This window comes from Onychostoma macrolepis, chromosome 05 (assembly GCF_012432095.1).
Source record: "Onychostoma macrolepis isolate SWU-2019 chromosome 05, ASM1243209v1, whole genome shotgun sequence".
Classification (NCBI taxonomy): domain Eukaryota; kingdom Metazoa; phylum Chordata; class Actinopteri; order Cypriniformes; family Cyprinidae; genus Onychostoma; species Onychostoma macrolepis.
The window spans coordinates 40,183,482-40,200,251 of NC_081159.1; the positions used below are offsets into that span (position 1 = coordinate 40,183,482).

General features: G+C 35.4%; 1 protein-coding gene across 1 annotated transcript; it reads left to right on the forward strand.

Annotated features, from left to right (window-relative positions):
- Window positions 1-3,157: 3,157 nt before the first annotated feature.
- Window positions 3,158-16,368, forward strand: fgf10b (fibroblast growth factor 10b). The gene is made up of 3 exons (XM_058775715.1): window positions 3,158-3,838; window positions 14,243-14,346; window positions 15,629-16,368. The coding sequence occupies exons 1-3, from the start codon at window positions 3,514-3,516 to the stop codon at window positions 15,818-15,820; spliced, it is 621 nt and encodes a 206-aa protein (XP_058631698.1). The 5' UTR covers window positions 3,158-3,513; the 3' UTR covers window positions 15,821-16,368.
- Window positions 16,369-16,770: the final 402 nt, after the last annotated feature.

Below are 16,770 nucleotides of genomic sequence, written 5' to 3' on the forward strand. Positions count from 1 at the left end.
CAGAATGGACAAAAATGAATAACATTCAAAGAGACAGAGATTTCTGAGCTAGCTTCAAATCTACTGAATATAAATATAAAGCATCACTAAACACAAATACTCAGGTTTATAACTTGACTGTCTGTTTTTTGAGGGATGAGCCAGTGTATCTGCCAACAATCGGTATCGGCCGATAAAAAGCAATTGTCTCCAATTATCGGCCATTGACCGATTGTTTAAAAGCAGATGATAATCAGGGCTGATTATATCCTGTCAGACAGCAACTTGTGTGAAGAAATGTATCTCGTGTTGAAATTTAGGGCTTTCCAAGTTAAAGCAGTAATGCATTAACACAGCGTCATTAACGCGGGATCTGTTTGACCCTAATAAGAATCACCCAAATCAGGGTTGCCAGGTCCCTGGTTTTTCCATTCATAAAACATTATTTGTAATGTGCCTCCCATCCAGTAATTACAAAGAGATTTATGCTTCGTTACTTCTGATAAAAAAAACAAAGTCTCAGCTTTCAAATTATGTTCATTTCATCACAAAATTCAAACATTAGATGCCATTTTGACGCTCTTAAATGTGACATGACAGATCGCTGTAGCCACCTCGATTTTAGTCTTTTCCTATTTAATACAAGTTGTAGCGCGAAATAAACATAAATGAACACCAGAAGGTGTATTGAAAGATACAGTACAGCTTACCGAAATGTTTCAACTGAAAGAAAGACGTCAAATAATTGTTAATAAATGTCACTTAATGTTGCATTTACCGCAGGAAAGCCATCCAGTGTTCATGGTTGGTAGCTATAAAAACTCTAGGGGATGCTTATTATATGTTTGACCAAATCTGTCATGAAGTTTTTTATGAAAACTACCCTATGTGCAATTGAGTTGTTTTTGAGTGTGCTTATATCTTAAGTAAATACATAAATAAATAGCAATGACTATAATAAATACTGTAATAATAATTCTTTACATTTATATAGTGCTTTTCTAAGCACTCAAAGCGCTTTACATAGTGAGGGGGGATCTCATCTACCACCAGGCTATTGTTGTTCATTTTAACCTCTAATTTTATGTAATATTTATGGATCTAGCTTTTTCTTTTTTTTTTCCTTAAGGAAGCTACTGGTATCAGCATCTGCAGATGTCATTTGTTATCGGCTAATAAATTTCGTATTGTGCATTTTAACAAATTCACCCCTGAGATTTCAGTTTTAGAAATATTTCATTTAAAAAATATATTTTTGGTACATGTAGCTATACATGCACTGAAAAAAATGATGACTAATGACTAAGGTTTTTAAGGTAAGTGGTTGCAAACAATTTATTTTAGCTACATTTAAATAAATTTAGTTGAGTAACTTTCAACATTTTTATTTATATAAACGTAGCTAAAATAAATTGTTTGCAACCACTTACCCTAAAAAAAAATTGTATCATTTTTTTTCAGTGTGTATGTAACAAATCATGCATTTATTTTTTAGTTTTGTTAAAACAAACAAAAAATAACCTGTACCAGTACTTTTATTCAATGTTCTTGGTAAGCATGCTGTTATTTGATGCAAGTCTTTCATTGGAAGTCGGGTAACTGTGCTGTTTCTAACTGGATTTGAGGAGCATTACCGAGAGGATAGATCTGTTGAGATAAAACTCAGATCACAGAGAAAGATAGACCTCTAGCTTCTGCACAAGTCCTCTAAATCTTTCTTATATTACATGTGGCCCGAAAAAGAGACGGGAAAGACCATATTTCAATTGTGTTGACTATTGCATGTTTTTCAAATAAAATCCATGACTGTGAGTTCACATGGTGGTTGTTGGCTACCGCAGCATTTGATTTTATTTGAGTTTTATCCATGGGTTCCAAAAAATAAAGCCTCACAGAAAGCAAAGCATGCTGCACACTAGCAGCATGTTAAAATGCAGGAATGTGTGACTAGAACTGGATAAGGTTTACGGCAATGTGATTTTTTTATGATTGCATATTTCAAGAAAAAATAAACAGATTATTGGTGCGATCGTAAGAGGGGCTACAAGCCAACCTCACTTCCAGTGAAGAATCCAGAAAAGGCTTTTAAGGGGGAAACAAAGCAGGAAATCCAGATAAGATAGTGATGTTTGAGAAGGCAGATAAACCAAACCACTCAAGCCATTGGTCACTGGAAACACATTTCAGTTCATCAATACACCATAAAACTGTGTGGGATCAATGTGATCTTTGTAGAAGTCTGGAATGGAGGCACATTTAGTTACTCAAAAAGGGAAAATAATTTGACATTCTCCAATGTATCTTCTTTTGTGTGAGTACTATGTGTATTATGCTGTTTTATGTCTTTTTGATGGACAAGAGTAGTGTGGTCACTCTTCAAAACATCTCCTTTTGTGTTCAACCGAAGAACAAAAGTGGTTTGGAGCAGCATTGAAGTTAATGTTCTTGTTACTGGAAAATCATATGAAATTGCCAGGACATTATCTGTTAAGTTTATGGACATTTCCTATACTAAAACACAACACAATGCAACGCGTAATTCAAAAATCTGGGTAAAACGCATGAAAAGTCAAAATGGAAAATTTCTTCATATTAACATTATACACTGTGCATAATGTGACTTTTCCGCAGTGTATAATCTTTTAGAATCTTTCTGTGATTTGAATTTCCTGTTTTGGTGCCAATTTAGAATTTTCGTAATTTTAACTATAAGATCTTTTGCTTTTGATTGTTTTCTTCATTGAAATGTTAATTAAACGCCTGTGGTTCTAATCAAATAATCAATTCATAAACACGCTCCACCACAGAATAACAATGACATGTAATGTGTAACAGACAAAGCCAATGTCTTGTCTTTTCAAGCACTGTTGATTTAGACCTCAGGATACTGTATGAGGTGAAAGGGACGTGATCCGCGACAAAAAGAAAAGACAAAACATGATGATTCTGAAATTTTTATCAAACTAAAAGCTTCTTATCATCAGATGGGACCAATCAAGAGTGGCCTCTGGTTAGGTTTGTTCATCTTCTCAAGCGTCTGTGCTCTTTTCCTAGTCCACTATCAAAGAGCTCCAGATAACAGCCATTCACAAAAGCCCTATCAGACAAACCCCGCACCTACAGACCCCTAACAGAGGGAATTCTGGGAGGGGGCGGGTGGGGGGACACGACAAGGAGGAGCAAATGCTGCATGTGAGTGTGAGAATAGAGGAAGGGACCGAATGACAGACAAGGAGGGAGGGGTGAGGACAGCAGCATTTCTGTGAACCTCCTGGAGGTAGGAGATCACATCAGAAGACAGGATGCCACGAACAGGGTCGTTTTGACGCACATTCCCAGGAAGCGCAGGAGGACTAAGTGCTGCCATGATAATCATTCCCAAATGGGATTAATAAAGTGCTTTATCTCAGCATCAGAAGCTTCACAGACTCGCTCCTCAGCCTAATTCCACAACTTCATGCTTTCTTCACCGGTCTTAAGTGGAGTTCTCTGGAGCGAGAGGCATCCATGCACATTCACTGAGCAGCATGTTCCATGAGGAGTACCATGAGGAGATGGACAGTGAGTAACAGTGTGTCTGCATGCTGGTCGGTGTGTGTCGTCTATCTTCTCGCCGTCTCCGTGATCTTCGCGTCCAGCGTCACCTGCCGCAGCACATGTTCCGTGCATCGGGCGCTCAGGGCCGCCAACTCCTCATACGCCTCCGCCTCCACCTCCACCTCCGGCCGGCATGTGCGCAGCTACGTGCACCTCCAGGGAGACGTGCGCCAGAGGAAACTCTTCTCCTTCCAGAAGTTCTTCCTTAGGATCGGGAAAGACGGGAGAGTCAACGGCACCAAGAGCAAAGACGATCCCTACAGTGAGTCACCTCATAATAAATAGCTACACTGCGTTTGTTCAGAATCACTTCAGTTGTGGCCAAACAAAAACATCGCGATTGCGAGTGTTTGGAAACGTTATCACGCGCACATCACCTTATCTGTTAAGAAAATGCATTCATCAGGGAAGGCGCCGTGAATGCGCAATTTAGAGTTTTATTAATCCCGATTAAAATTTGACAGTTTAAGTTTGGATGTAGCCTGGGCTACTAATCATGCAGTAATATTGGTAATGTTAAAGTTATGAACTGAATTGTGTCATTTAGATTTAAATCAGGTAAAAAAAAAAAAAAAAAAAAACATTCCGATGTGAATAATAATAATAAGAAAAATTATAGGCCATTATTTAATTAGTTTAATTAGTTTTAAACTCTAACATATGCGTAACAGTTGATGCACTGTTAATATTTCTGAAAATATCTAAAGTTTAATGAAGCGTCTAATAGTTTGAAAGTACTTTAATGTTTTTTAATTGATTAGGTAGAGAGATAGATTCAGTATATGTTTATTTTACTTATGAATTTTCTTTCTGGATTATGTCATTATAGGCAAAAATATTGATTATTGTGACATTAAATTTAATTGTGAAATTGTGAATTGCAAATGGATGAAATTCTAATTAAATTAATTGATTAATTAAATTAATAGGCTACATTTATTAATTAATTCCAGAAAATCATTTAGAAATATTATTACTTTTACAGGTAAACTTTACTTTTATAATGAAAGGAATTACTTTTATAACTTTTTCATAATAGATCATTTTTATATTTGAATGTGCATATAAATCAAATGTTTTATGGCATTTCTATTATATAGGCTTTCTATATTCACAACATTTCTATAGCCTGCAATATTTGTTAAAAACTTTTTGCAAATGGCAAATTATTGCAAATTATATCTAAGCAAAACACCTGATGTGAAACTAAATTCAGGCTGGTCTGTCTTAATGAACCACACAGGAATAATATTACTAATATTTAAACCCCATAAATGAAATTTGCCGCTCTAATAAAACAAACAAAATTAATGGGCTGTTAAGGAATGGTGCTGTTGGCTGCAATATCCTTTTAAATGCATAATTGCGTCCTGACACCCAGAAACCTGAGAGCAATTAACCCACTTATTGCCGTAAATGTTTCCCCTGACACAGCAAAGGAGGAAACACATCCTTTATAATGTGATCAAAGGTTAAGCTTTTGTTTGCAATGGCTGTATAACAGAGTCATGGATCTCTTATTAGATTGTATAGTATTATGAGCCCATCAGGAAGATGCACAATGTGTTTTCGTTTTTTTACGCAGAACAAGTTAATTAGCCATTACTCATATGGAGCCCATGTGCAGATAAGGGTCTTCCTGTTTCCTCTGCGTGTGTGTGTGTTTGTGTTTGTTTGGTGTCTCGCACTGACATCCCTTCCTTTTTAACGCCACGGGGCATCTTGATTTAGGCGTGTGTGGTTGTTTGTGTCTGGTGCTTTTTAAATCAAACTTTCTTTTTAATGTCTCAGTTGATTCTCCTGGACAGCAGTGAGATGTCTGCTGTTTCTCAGATTGTCCCCTGACAAAAAAGTATGTCTCCTCTTGGGTTTCAAAAGAGATCTCAACAAGGTCTCAAACTGTGCTTAGATACAGTACGCCAAGAAAGCTGTCAATGGGTCAGTATCTTTTCAAAAGGTACACCTTTGTACCTAAAGGATCCATTAGGGTACCTTAAAGGTACATATTAGTACCCGCATTGTGCATATTAGTACCTAAAATATGCATAACCTAAAGTGTACTTATACCATATTAGTACTTCAAGTGTACATATTATGCCTCAGGTGTGCCACCTAAAGTGTGCATATTAGTACTTCAAGTGTGCATGATAGTACAGTGTACATATTAGTACCTAAAATGTGCATATTAGTACATCAAGTGTATATATGAGTACTTAAAGTGTGCGTATTAGTGCCTAACATGTCCATATTGGTACCTCAAGTGTGCATATTAGTACTTAAAGTGTACATGTTAGTACTTCAAGTGTACATATTAGTACCTCAGGTGTACATAAGAGTACCTAAAGTGTACATGTTAGTATTTAAAATGTGCATATTAGTACCTCAGGTGTACATATTAGTACTTAAAGTGTGCGTATTAGTGCCTAAAACGTCCATATTAGTACCTATAATGTACATATTAGTTCCTCAAGTGTACATATTAGTACCTAAAAGGTATAAAAGTGTACCTTTTGAAAAGGTACTGTCCCAGTGACAACTTTTTCAGAGTGTAGGACAACTATTCACTCATTTTGTTTTATTTATGTTTCTTATTTTCTTCTTACCTCCTTAGCTTCTGTTTTGAACAATCTTTTTGTAAAAAAAAAAAAAAAACTTTAAAATTCTCTTAAAAAAAATTAAAATTATTATTATTTTAATTTTCTAAACATTTAAGAAAGACTCTAGTTGACTCTAGACTCTAAACACTCTAGTTGTAATATTCTTTTTAGTTAATTTGAGATCAGCATGGAAATGTAGTGGGCCATTGATCTGTCCCTGTTAGGGGCAATGTGTGTTTGTGTATAGCATCAGACATCACTGTGACATCTGGCTGTGTAAACATGTAATCAAGTCTTCAGAGGTGATCAGGCATTGAGAGGAAATGTCTGTCAGATCTGTGCGTGCGTGCATGCATGCGTGTGTGCATGTGTAGTTTCCTCCTGATAGTCTCATCTGTGATAAAACAACAGACACGCAACACTCAACCAGACTACGCAAACTACACCCAGCTGAAGTCAAACATCATCAGCAATCATCATCAGGTGATCAGACCATTTCCGCCTGCTGGATGATAAAACAGGCTTGAGGGATCATTTGACTTAAGCCAGTAAACAACCATGCATTGTCAGCCACATAGAATACCTTAGTATTGCATTGGTAAGTTCTAGTTTTATGTGCTTTTATTAGCAAAGATGCCTTAGAAACAGCATTAGAGTGTTAAACTAAACATACATGGATCTCTCTATATCTGTGCCATTTTAACCCTGTCTTTCTGAATTTCACAACTCATTTATTCACAAGCGAGTACCTAATTTAAGCGGTGTACAGCACAGCTGGTTGCTCTTATGTCTATAGGAGTGAGCTTACAGTGTGTGTGTGTGTGTGTGTGTGTGTCAGGAACAGCAGCAGTAATACACATGTTCTCATTTAAATGCTCTCAACTTTAACCAGCCCTAAAGAGCCTCCTGAGAGACTCAAACATCACATTTGGTTAAAGTTCTTGACGGTGAGAACGAGCAAAACAAATGTGTCAGTGATCAACATGTGATCCCAGAGGAACATGTTACTGCTCCACCATATCCACTTTATCTCAGATGTTTATCCTGAAAGAAGTAAAAATAGGCACAAATGAGACAATTGTTGACATACAGTACGAGTACAGAGCTGTAAAATGAATGTGGAGCAGCTACATTTGATGAGAAATGTTTGAGTTCAAATTGAGGTCTTTAAGTTTTGATTGCAGGTTCAGTATCTTGAGCAAATCTGATCACAAAAAAAGTTGAGTCATTGTTGAAATCTCTTCTGAAACACAGGATTTCTGTAGGTTCGGGGCCAGGAAGATCTTTTAATGGTTTTGAAAGTTTTTTACGCTCACCAAGGATGTGTATAATTGGTTAAAAATACAGTAAAATCAGTAATATTGTGAAATATTATTACAATTTAAAATAATTGCTTTCTATTGTAATGTATTTTAAAAATGTGAGTAGTTCCTGTGATGTAAAGCTGAAATTTCAGCATCATTACTCCAGTCTTCAGTGTCACATGAACATACAGAAATCATTCTAATATGCTGATTTACTACTCAAAAAACATTTCTGATTATTGTCAATGTTGAAAATAGTTGTGCAGCATACTATTTGTACAGAAACAGTGATGCATTATTTTTTAAGGATTCTGTGATGAATAGAAAGTTCAAAAGAACAACATTTATTTGAAATAGAAATATTTTGCATTCATATAAATGTCTTTACTGTCAGTTTGGATCAATTTAATGCATCCTTGTTAAACAAATGAATTCATTTCTTTGGACTCCGATTTCGGTTTAATTTTGAAAATTCTGTCTTTGAGAAACAATTGAGATATTAAACAGACTTCATTAATGAACCTATAAAATTCTCCCCCAAAAAATGCAACACTTTTGACCAATGCATTTTAACCAATATGCAATTTGCAATATTCAACCAATACGCAACGGTCGAAAAAGTCTTGGATTTTTCTTTTTCTCCTGTAAGATTATACATGTTGACATATCTTAAACATATTTGCGTTTAGTGCATCACATCCTGTGCGTGATTTCCACCATTACGGACACGTCCGAGTTAGAAACAGAGCAGCTACTGTTAGTCTGCAGGCAGAGTTTCATGAATGGCGTGATGTGAATATGGCCAGCGACACATCAAAGGTGAGTGTCTTTCACGTTCAGCAATGGGCTCCGACAAAAGAATAATCCTCGGCGGGTGAAATTACACTAGTCTTTATAGCACAGATCCAGTGTTGCTGGAAATGGATACTGCAGTAGTGATGCTGTCCTTAGGCAAGACATGATTTGGGAAAAACTGGCCTTTGTGCTGCTGAATGATGTCACGCGTTTGAAAAGACACGGCTGGCTGGGAAAAACACAAACAATGGGCCTGTGAGGGGCGTGAACCATCATTCTGAGGACCATGATGCACTACTTCAGCAGCTCATGTCACAAAAGCATCAATGAATCTGTTTTTTATCATTTTTATGTTCTATTTCAAATGAAAGTTCACAAAAATATTAACTGTTTTCAACATTGACAATAATCAGAAATGTTTCTTGAGCAGCAAATCAGCATATTAGAATGATTTCTGAAGGATCATGTGACACTGAAGACTGGAGTCATGATGCTGAAAATTCAGCATTGCATCACAGGAATAAATTTCATTTTAAAATATATTACAATACAAAACAGTTATTTGAAATTGTAAAAATATTTCAGAATATTACTGATTTTACTGTATTTTTATCAAATACAGGAAGCTTGGTGAGCATAAGAGATTTCTTTCATTAAAATAACATTAAAAACCAACCCCAAACTTTTAAACGGCAGTCTGTATTGAAATAAAATGCTATTTAATATAATTCTGTATTCTTTAGTTTATGAAAAGCAATTGTTAAGGGTCCCATCAGGTAGAAACACATCCTTAAAGTCAACATGAAATCAAAATTTCATCAGTGCAGAATATTCCAAGGAAAACTTGGTTTGCCTTTTTAATCTTTTATCGATATATAACTTTAAAGACTTTATTTTTCAGCTGACAACATCAATAACTGTTAGTTTTCAAAACTGTGTCAATTTATTTTTATTGCCATTTATTCACTTATTTATTCACTCCTGTTTACATTACTTTAGTAAAATAAGTAAAATGTTTTGTGTTGACTTTAGCAACAGCGACTTTAAAAGGTTTTTTTACACAGCTGTAACACCAAATGTAATTTTATTAGATTTAAACCGGTTGGATATGAACGTCTCGCAGTGGATTTTAACATTATTTGTTCTACACTAAAACAGTCAGACGTTGAAAACTAGAGCTTTGCTGGTGTCCTACCTTGAGTGTGGCAGATTGAATTGTGTGTAAAAGTTTTAAAGAATTGAATCAGACTAATGATTATAGCGCAGTGGGGGTGTTTAACGCAGCGTCTGGTCTTTCCTTGAGAGCGACTCCAACAGATTTATGAGCTTTTATGGGGATTCCAGTGTAAAGCTGTCCCACGTGTATCCTGATGCTGTTTGATAAAGCGGGAGTCTGCTGTCTGTCTGACTGCACTGGTGTTTGATGCTAATAATGGCTCATGCTAACTAAACCACATGCTAAAAAGATAAATACTTCAAATTTGTGCACTGGATTACAATATTTTACTTTGGTAAAAATTAGACAGGTCTCAACTAACATGGTCCCAGCATATAATTACCATGTTTTTTGTTGTTTTTGTTTTTCAACATATGCTAAGGTCAATTTTATACATTTCATGTACAGCGGCAATACCATGTTTTTTAACATATACAGTGGTAATAACATGTTTTTATTGTTGTTTTTCTACGGTAAATCACATTTTTGACATGTATTTTCCCCAACATATAGTAAGGTAAATAATGTTTTTTTAACGTACATTGGTAATACCATGTTTTTTCCCTACATATACAAAAATTTTAACGTACAGTGGTAATGCCATGTTTTTGTTGTTTTTTTCTCACCATTTAGTTAGGTAAATCATATTTATAATGTGTATTTTTACAATATATACACATTTTTTAACATGTACAGTGGTAATGCCATGTTTTTGTTGTTTTTTTCCCACCATATAGTTAGGTAAATCACATTTATTACGTGTATTTTTCCAACATATACACATTTTTTAACGTGCACAGAGGTAATACTATGGGCTTTTTGTTGTTGTTGTTGTTGTTGTTTTTCAACATATACTAAGGTCAAATGTTGAAAAACTCATGCACAGTGGTAATGCCATGTTTTCCCCCCAACATATCGTAAGGTAAATCATATTTTATAACATGTACAGTCGTAATACCATGTTTTTTCTTTTTCTTTTTGGGACAGTGGCTTCTTTGATGTACTTATTTTTGCTTATTTGTTTATACTGTGATTCCTTTATACGGAAGGAAAGACTAAATATCAGCTGTGACAGAATGGTTTATTTGTTGCATCTGAACTATAGTCCACTATCATGTCCTCAAACATCCTCTTTGTAGTTGTCGCAGGAAGCAGTCAGGACGCTTCAGGCATGAGCCGGACGTTCAGGAGACCACCAGTACGGCGCGAGATCGCTGCCATGTGTGCCACAGATGGCTTCACAGCTCCACCAAAACAATAAAACGAACGCAAACGCCTCAATATCAGTGACAACTAGGCATGATGCAATGATTTGCGCAATGCTGTTTTCCTCAGTCTCAAAAACTACAACTGTTTATTTTGCATTTTTTAGGCACCAGACATAATGCCAGAACAAAAAAAAAAACAGTGGATTTTGGCAGAGGGCTGTGGAAAATGCACGTCTGCGCAAACAACTGCAAGCCAACGACGCAGCGTTTAGTAACGTGCAGCAGAGCATGACATACTCGAGAAAACAAGGCAGCATGTAAAGAAAAACCAGCAAATAGGCCCAGTTTAAACTTGACCTCCTGGTGCGCTGCTCGACATCTGCTGAGGTTTTTCTCCGTTTCGGGTCGCTCTCGCAGGTGTTTGGCTTGTATGTGTTAAATGGAGGTGGGATTACAAACACATTTACTGTAATGGCTTGGCTTGTTCTCCGAGCTCTCTTTTGTGGTTAGTTAAGTGTGGGCTCACTGACATGCAACTTCAAAGCAAGACTCAGTGTAGAAATTAGCACTATTTTTGTCATTTTAGAATAATAGTAACATCATCAAAACTATGAAATAACACAAATAGATGTGTGTGGGAATTATGTAGCGACCAAAAATGCAAGAACTGTTATATTTAAGCTTAATCAACCCACTCTATGACGTGCATCCTCACTATTGAGAAATATATATTGTAAAAAGTCAAACAAAGGCTATCAGAGTATGTTTTATAAGAAAATACTATTTCAGTCTTTCTCCCCTAAAAATTTCATGTTTAATTCAATGTGTTTCTTGCCATTTCACTGCATTATTTCTAAAATTTACTAACAGTTTCTGAGTGAAAACTGTTTCTACACCATTTTTTTCAGGGTTATAGTTTTTAATAATAGTTTAAGTTACTTTTTTATATTTTCTCTGTTCATTAAAATTTTATTTAAAGTTTTAGTTATTTTAGTACATTAAGTTAAGCTAAATGAAAAGGAGTCATGTTGCCTTGGCAGTTTGCTGAAAGTTTACTTATTTTTTATATGTAATTTTATTTCAATTATAAGATTTACTGTATTTTAAGTAACGTACATGTTTTTTATGGTTTTAATTTTATTTAACCATAAATCTGATATGATGGACTCTTACTGTCTGCTTTTTCTTCTGCTCCAAATCATCTATAAAAAAGTAGTTTTGTAAAGTAATTTCACAATTTGTAGCATCTTCCTTTAGATTAAAATGATTTCTGTCAACTTTTGAGTAGTAGAGCATGTTTACCTGGGATTTACCTGGTTCTGGTTGATATGTATTGTATGTGTGTGGTACAAACATATGGTAGACGGACATGCGTGCCTTGCTTCACGTGAACATGTTGGTGGTTTGTGTCTGAATGGATGTGTGTGTGTGTGGGAGCTTCATTGAGTTTTTTGCAGTGGGCTCCAGTCTGCTGTCGTCTCTCTGGTCTTTGATCACTGATCATTGAAGCTTCTCTAATCCGTCTCACTGTCATCCTGTCTGTGTTGTTCCTTCCTTTCATGCTTTCATCCCAGCGCTGAGAGGACACAGAGCACTCAGATAGTTTTACCATCTCACTTGATACCTGCAACCTGAGACCCCAATGGAGCCACTTCACACACACACACACACACACACACACACACACACGGATAGATGAGTACACACATTACCTGCGCATACATTCGCTCGCTCACATTCACACATAATGTCGGCTGATACAGTACAGATATTTTTTATGTGATGGCCGAAAACCGATAATGTACAGTAGAAAATGTGGATAACTGCTTATTAATTTTGAAACCTGGTAAAGGTATGTTTGGGGAAAAATCATCATAAATCAGTCCTCTTTAATATGTTTATTTCTATATATACATTCAGACATATTAGAGATAATTAGAGAAAATTTACCCAACCGATTATCATTAACCGATATCCTTAATCGAAGTTATGACAATGTGACATTATATATTTTCAGTATAATGAAAGGAAATTAATTGGATATTTTGAATTAGTTTTTAGATTTTCTGTATTCATTCTAATTTTAGTTAGTTTTAGTAATTTAGTTGTGTGTACTATTTTCTTTTTATTATTTTCTAAATATTTCTATATGCATTTTATTAATTTTATTTCAGTTTTATTTTAAGTTATTTTAGTAGATTTTTATATTTTATTTCATGTAACAATTATACATATACGCAAAGAAAAAACAGGCAGTTTTAACATCTTAAATATAATGTATTTAATATTATGTATCTTCATAATCATTAATAATTTTTTTCCATATATTTATAGTTATAAAAATATATATATATTCAATTTTTATTTCAGAAAAAAAAAACATTTTGAGAATTTCCACAGCAGCTAATTATCTGCATCCATTATCAGCCTAATCAGACTGATACAGATAATCTGATACAGATAATTAAAAGAAATATTGACTGATAGTGATGTGCTCACTGATATACAGTATCGCATATAAAGAAATGCACACACACACATACAGGAGTGATTTCCAGACAGATCTGTGAGTAGCTGTGCAGAGAAAGCATCCAGAGCATCTTCCTCTTCGTAGGGGGGCAGCAGAACTGTTTTGAGTGGCGACTTTAGCTGTCATGATAGAAGCATCTTTCGACACTTTTGCACTGATCAAAGGACAGCCGCAGCAAACCCCCCGCAACTCCAGCCGCAGAGTTCACACCCGCAGCCGCTGGGGTTATCAGACTCCGATAGCCAGGCGTCACATGCTCCCATGTGTGAGAGAGTGTGTGTGTGTTCACTGTTTTAGGAGCTGAATTAAAATGTGCAGGTGAGCAAAGGTCAACCAAAACTGTAATTTCACCTCTGACCTCTGCACACAAACACACACATGCACACATTGTTTGTTTTGTTCCCCAGAAATGTTATTCCTTGTTGAATTTTAAAGGGGTCATCGGATGCAAAACTCACTTTGTTGTTTGAACATAAATGTGTGTTGGCAGTGTGTGTACACAACCGCCCTATAATGATAAAAATCCACCCAGTGTTTTTTTCCCCCCATCTCTATAAATAATATCCCCTTTTTCAAATCAAGCCATTCTCAGCTTCTTGTCTGTGTGACGTCACACAGACCCAGGCCCCTCCCACGATTGTTGATTGACATGGCCATTACCTTAGACCCGCCCTGAGTGAGTTTCAGTTTCAGCAAGTTTCGTGGCTAAATGCAGCTAAAGTAAACAGGACGGCTCGGCACCCCACAGAAGAGAGGGGCGGGGTGAGCAGAGCTCATTAGCATTTAAAGGGGAAAAAAAATACAACTAACAAAAATGACAAAAGCACAAAATTACTAGATATTAAAATGAAAATTTAAATATTAAAATGAAATCTGAAAATATATATAAATATATATATATATATATATATATATATATATATATATATATAAAAACTTTTTAAGCAGGCTTTGCTCCATTTCAAACGAAAGCCTCTATATTCTTCCATTAATAGTTAATGTGTTGTGTTTTTCAGGTATTCTGGAAATCACATCAGTGGATGTTGGGATCGTTGCCATCAGAGGAATCAGCAGTAACCTTTACCTGGCTATCAGTAAGAAGGGAGAACTGTATGGAGCGGTGAGTATCCTGCACCAAACCTTAAAGCCATAAAAATATAGATATGACTGTGCAATTTAATCCAGAGGTTTTCAACAGGGATTATAGGGATCTCTAGAGGGCCATAAAGGGGCTGCTAGTAAAAATAAATAAATAAAACCACAAGGGGATGCTGGTGAAAAACAAAATGAAATGTTAAAAAATAAAATAAACCTTAATGTAATTCAATCAATCAATTAATTAATTAATAAGGGGGTGCTGGTGAAAAAAAAAAAAAAAAAATAGACAAACAAATAAATAAATAAATAAAGGAAAGGTTCACCAGTTTGACATTACAGTTTTGTGCTGCTATTAGTTTGTAGTTTATATTTCTCTTACTTAATATAAAGATAAGTTTTTCACATATTTATATTATTGTTATTTTTCACAGTATAAGTAGGACTTTATACACAGAAATATATAGCTTATATTTTAGGTGTCCCACTATGAAATCACCAAAAAAATTGAAAACCACTTTTTGAGCTATACCATGCTGAAAAAAAGGTAATGTGTGTAATTTATGCAGCACTGTTTGTTACAAAAACATAGCCCCACCCCACACTCATGCCATTGGTTGATCTGGGAAAACATACAAATAGCTTACTTATTTCAGCATCCAATAAAATATGTGACCCTGGACCACAAAACCAGTCTTAAGTGTCAATTTTTTGAAACTGAGATTTATACATCTCAAATAAGCTTTCCATTGATGTATGGTTTGTTAGGATCGGACAATATTTGTCCGAGATATTTGAAAATCTGGAATCTGAGGGTGCAAAAAAATCTAAATATTGAGAAAATTGCCTTTAAAGTTGTCCAAATGAATTCTTAGCAATGCATATTACTAATCAAAAATGACGTTTTGATATATTTACAGTAGTGAATTTACAAAATATCTTCATGGAATATGATCTTTACTTAATATACGATTTTTGGCATAAAAGACAAATCTATAATTTTGACCCATACAATGTATTTTTGGCTATTGCTACAAATATACCCCAGCGACTTCAGACTGGTTTTGTGGTCCAGGGTCACATATATGGATTACTTTTTAACATTGTGTCAAAGCAACAAGTGAACCCATTTAAATAGTTTCTGTCTGGTCCAAGATTAGATTAGATCTAGCAGGTTTAGATGAATAATCAGATGCATATTTAGATCTGGTTAAAGCTGACAAAGCACCTCAGACCAGCAGAAAACTGCTGCCACATTAAAAAAACAGCATGACTAGTGTAATAACTCTTCGTTTCATGCATTTCAGAGAAACTATGGCATAAACTGCCGTCTGAAGGAGCGCATCGAGGAGAACGGGTATAACACATACGCATCCGCCGAGTGGAGGAACAAGAAGCGTCAGATGTTCGTAGGTCTGAGCGCTCACGGAAGACCTCTGCGCGGGAGAAAAACCCGCAGGAAGAACACAGCTACACACTTCTTACCCATACTGGTGTGACTTTCATTCATAATGCTGACGGGACGGAGAGAGATCGGCGATAAAGACTGTACACACACGACTCTCTGTAGCGGCTGCGCTCCTTTGAGATGGTTCAGCGTTTGCTCTTTGATTCATGGCACTAGATTAAATTTTATCTTCATGCCAGTTGACATTAAATAGCAAACATGCTCAAAAGAGCAAAGAATGCAGGCTTTCATTTCCATTGTACATCATTCCAGTAATCTAAAATGATGGATTATGTGTGAAAGACTTTTCTTCAAGCTCTCTTTAATAGGATCATGTGCTTAAGAACGCCTGCTTTCATTTCTTTCTGATGGACATGTTTATCTTAGGAGCGGCTCTGAAGCTTCATGCATCGCACAGAGAAAGAGATAGTGGGGATGTATATGGGAAATTTATATCCTCTGAAAACTGTTTTGGACTGCTTTGAAATAAATAAATTATTTATTTGTATCGTATTTAAGTAAAATACTCTAAAAAACATATTAAAAGCATATCAAATGGATAACCTCTAATCCTGTGAAATAAAATCTATTTTGTTATCCTCCTGCAGAGCAGCTTGTGATGTGTTTCATGTTCACAAGAAGCAAAACTGAAGGTGAATCTCACAAAATGTTCAGGTCAACCCAAAATCAAAAGAAAAAGAAGTGATATATACACAAATACTGTATATACAAAAAAAAAAAAAAAAAAATCATTTTATTTATTTATTGCTTAGGAGCATTCATTATTTTCATAAGAAATAAGCACATGTCTCACTACCATAATGCATTTTTTTTTTTTTTTTGTAATTTCTTTATTATTTGTGATTCTCTCTCTCTCTCGCATATATGTAGCATTTCTATAATAATTTATCCATTAACGGTAAAAATAATATTAGGGGAATTATATGAACTTCCCACAACCCAGATGTTGGACAACAGCCCAAAATGATTGTAAGCTGACGT

What these genes read in the sequence shown, in the direction of transcription:
- fgf10b (XM_058775715.1), top strand. Translation starts at nt 3,514, where the DNA reads ATGAGGAGTACCATGAGGAGATGGACAGTGAGTAACAGTGTGTCTGCA. An exon ending in GAGCAAAGACGATCCCTACA is followed by an intron (nt 3,839 to 14,242) that starts GTGAGTCACCTC and finishes TGTGTTTTTCAG; the next exon opens with GTATTCTGGAAATCACATCA. An exon ending in AGGGAGAACTGTATGGAGCG is followed by an intron (nt 14,347 to 15,628) that starts GTGAGTATCCTG and finishes CATGCATTTCAG; the next exon opens with AGAAACTATGGCATAAACTG.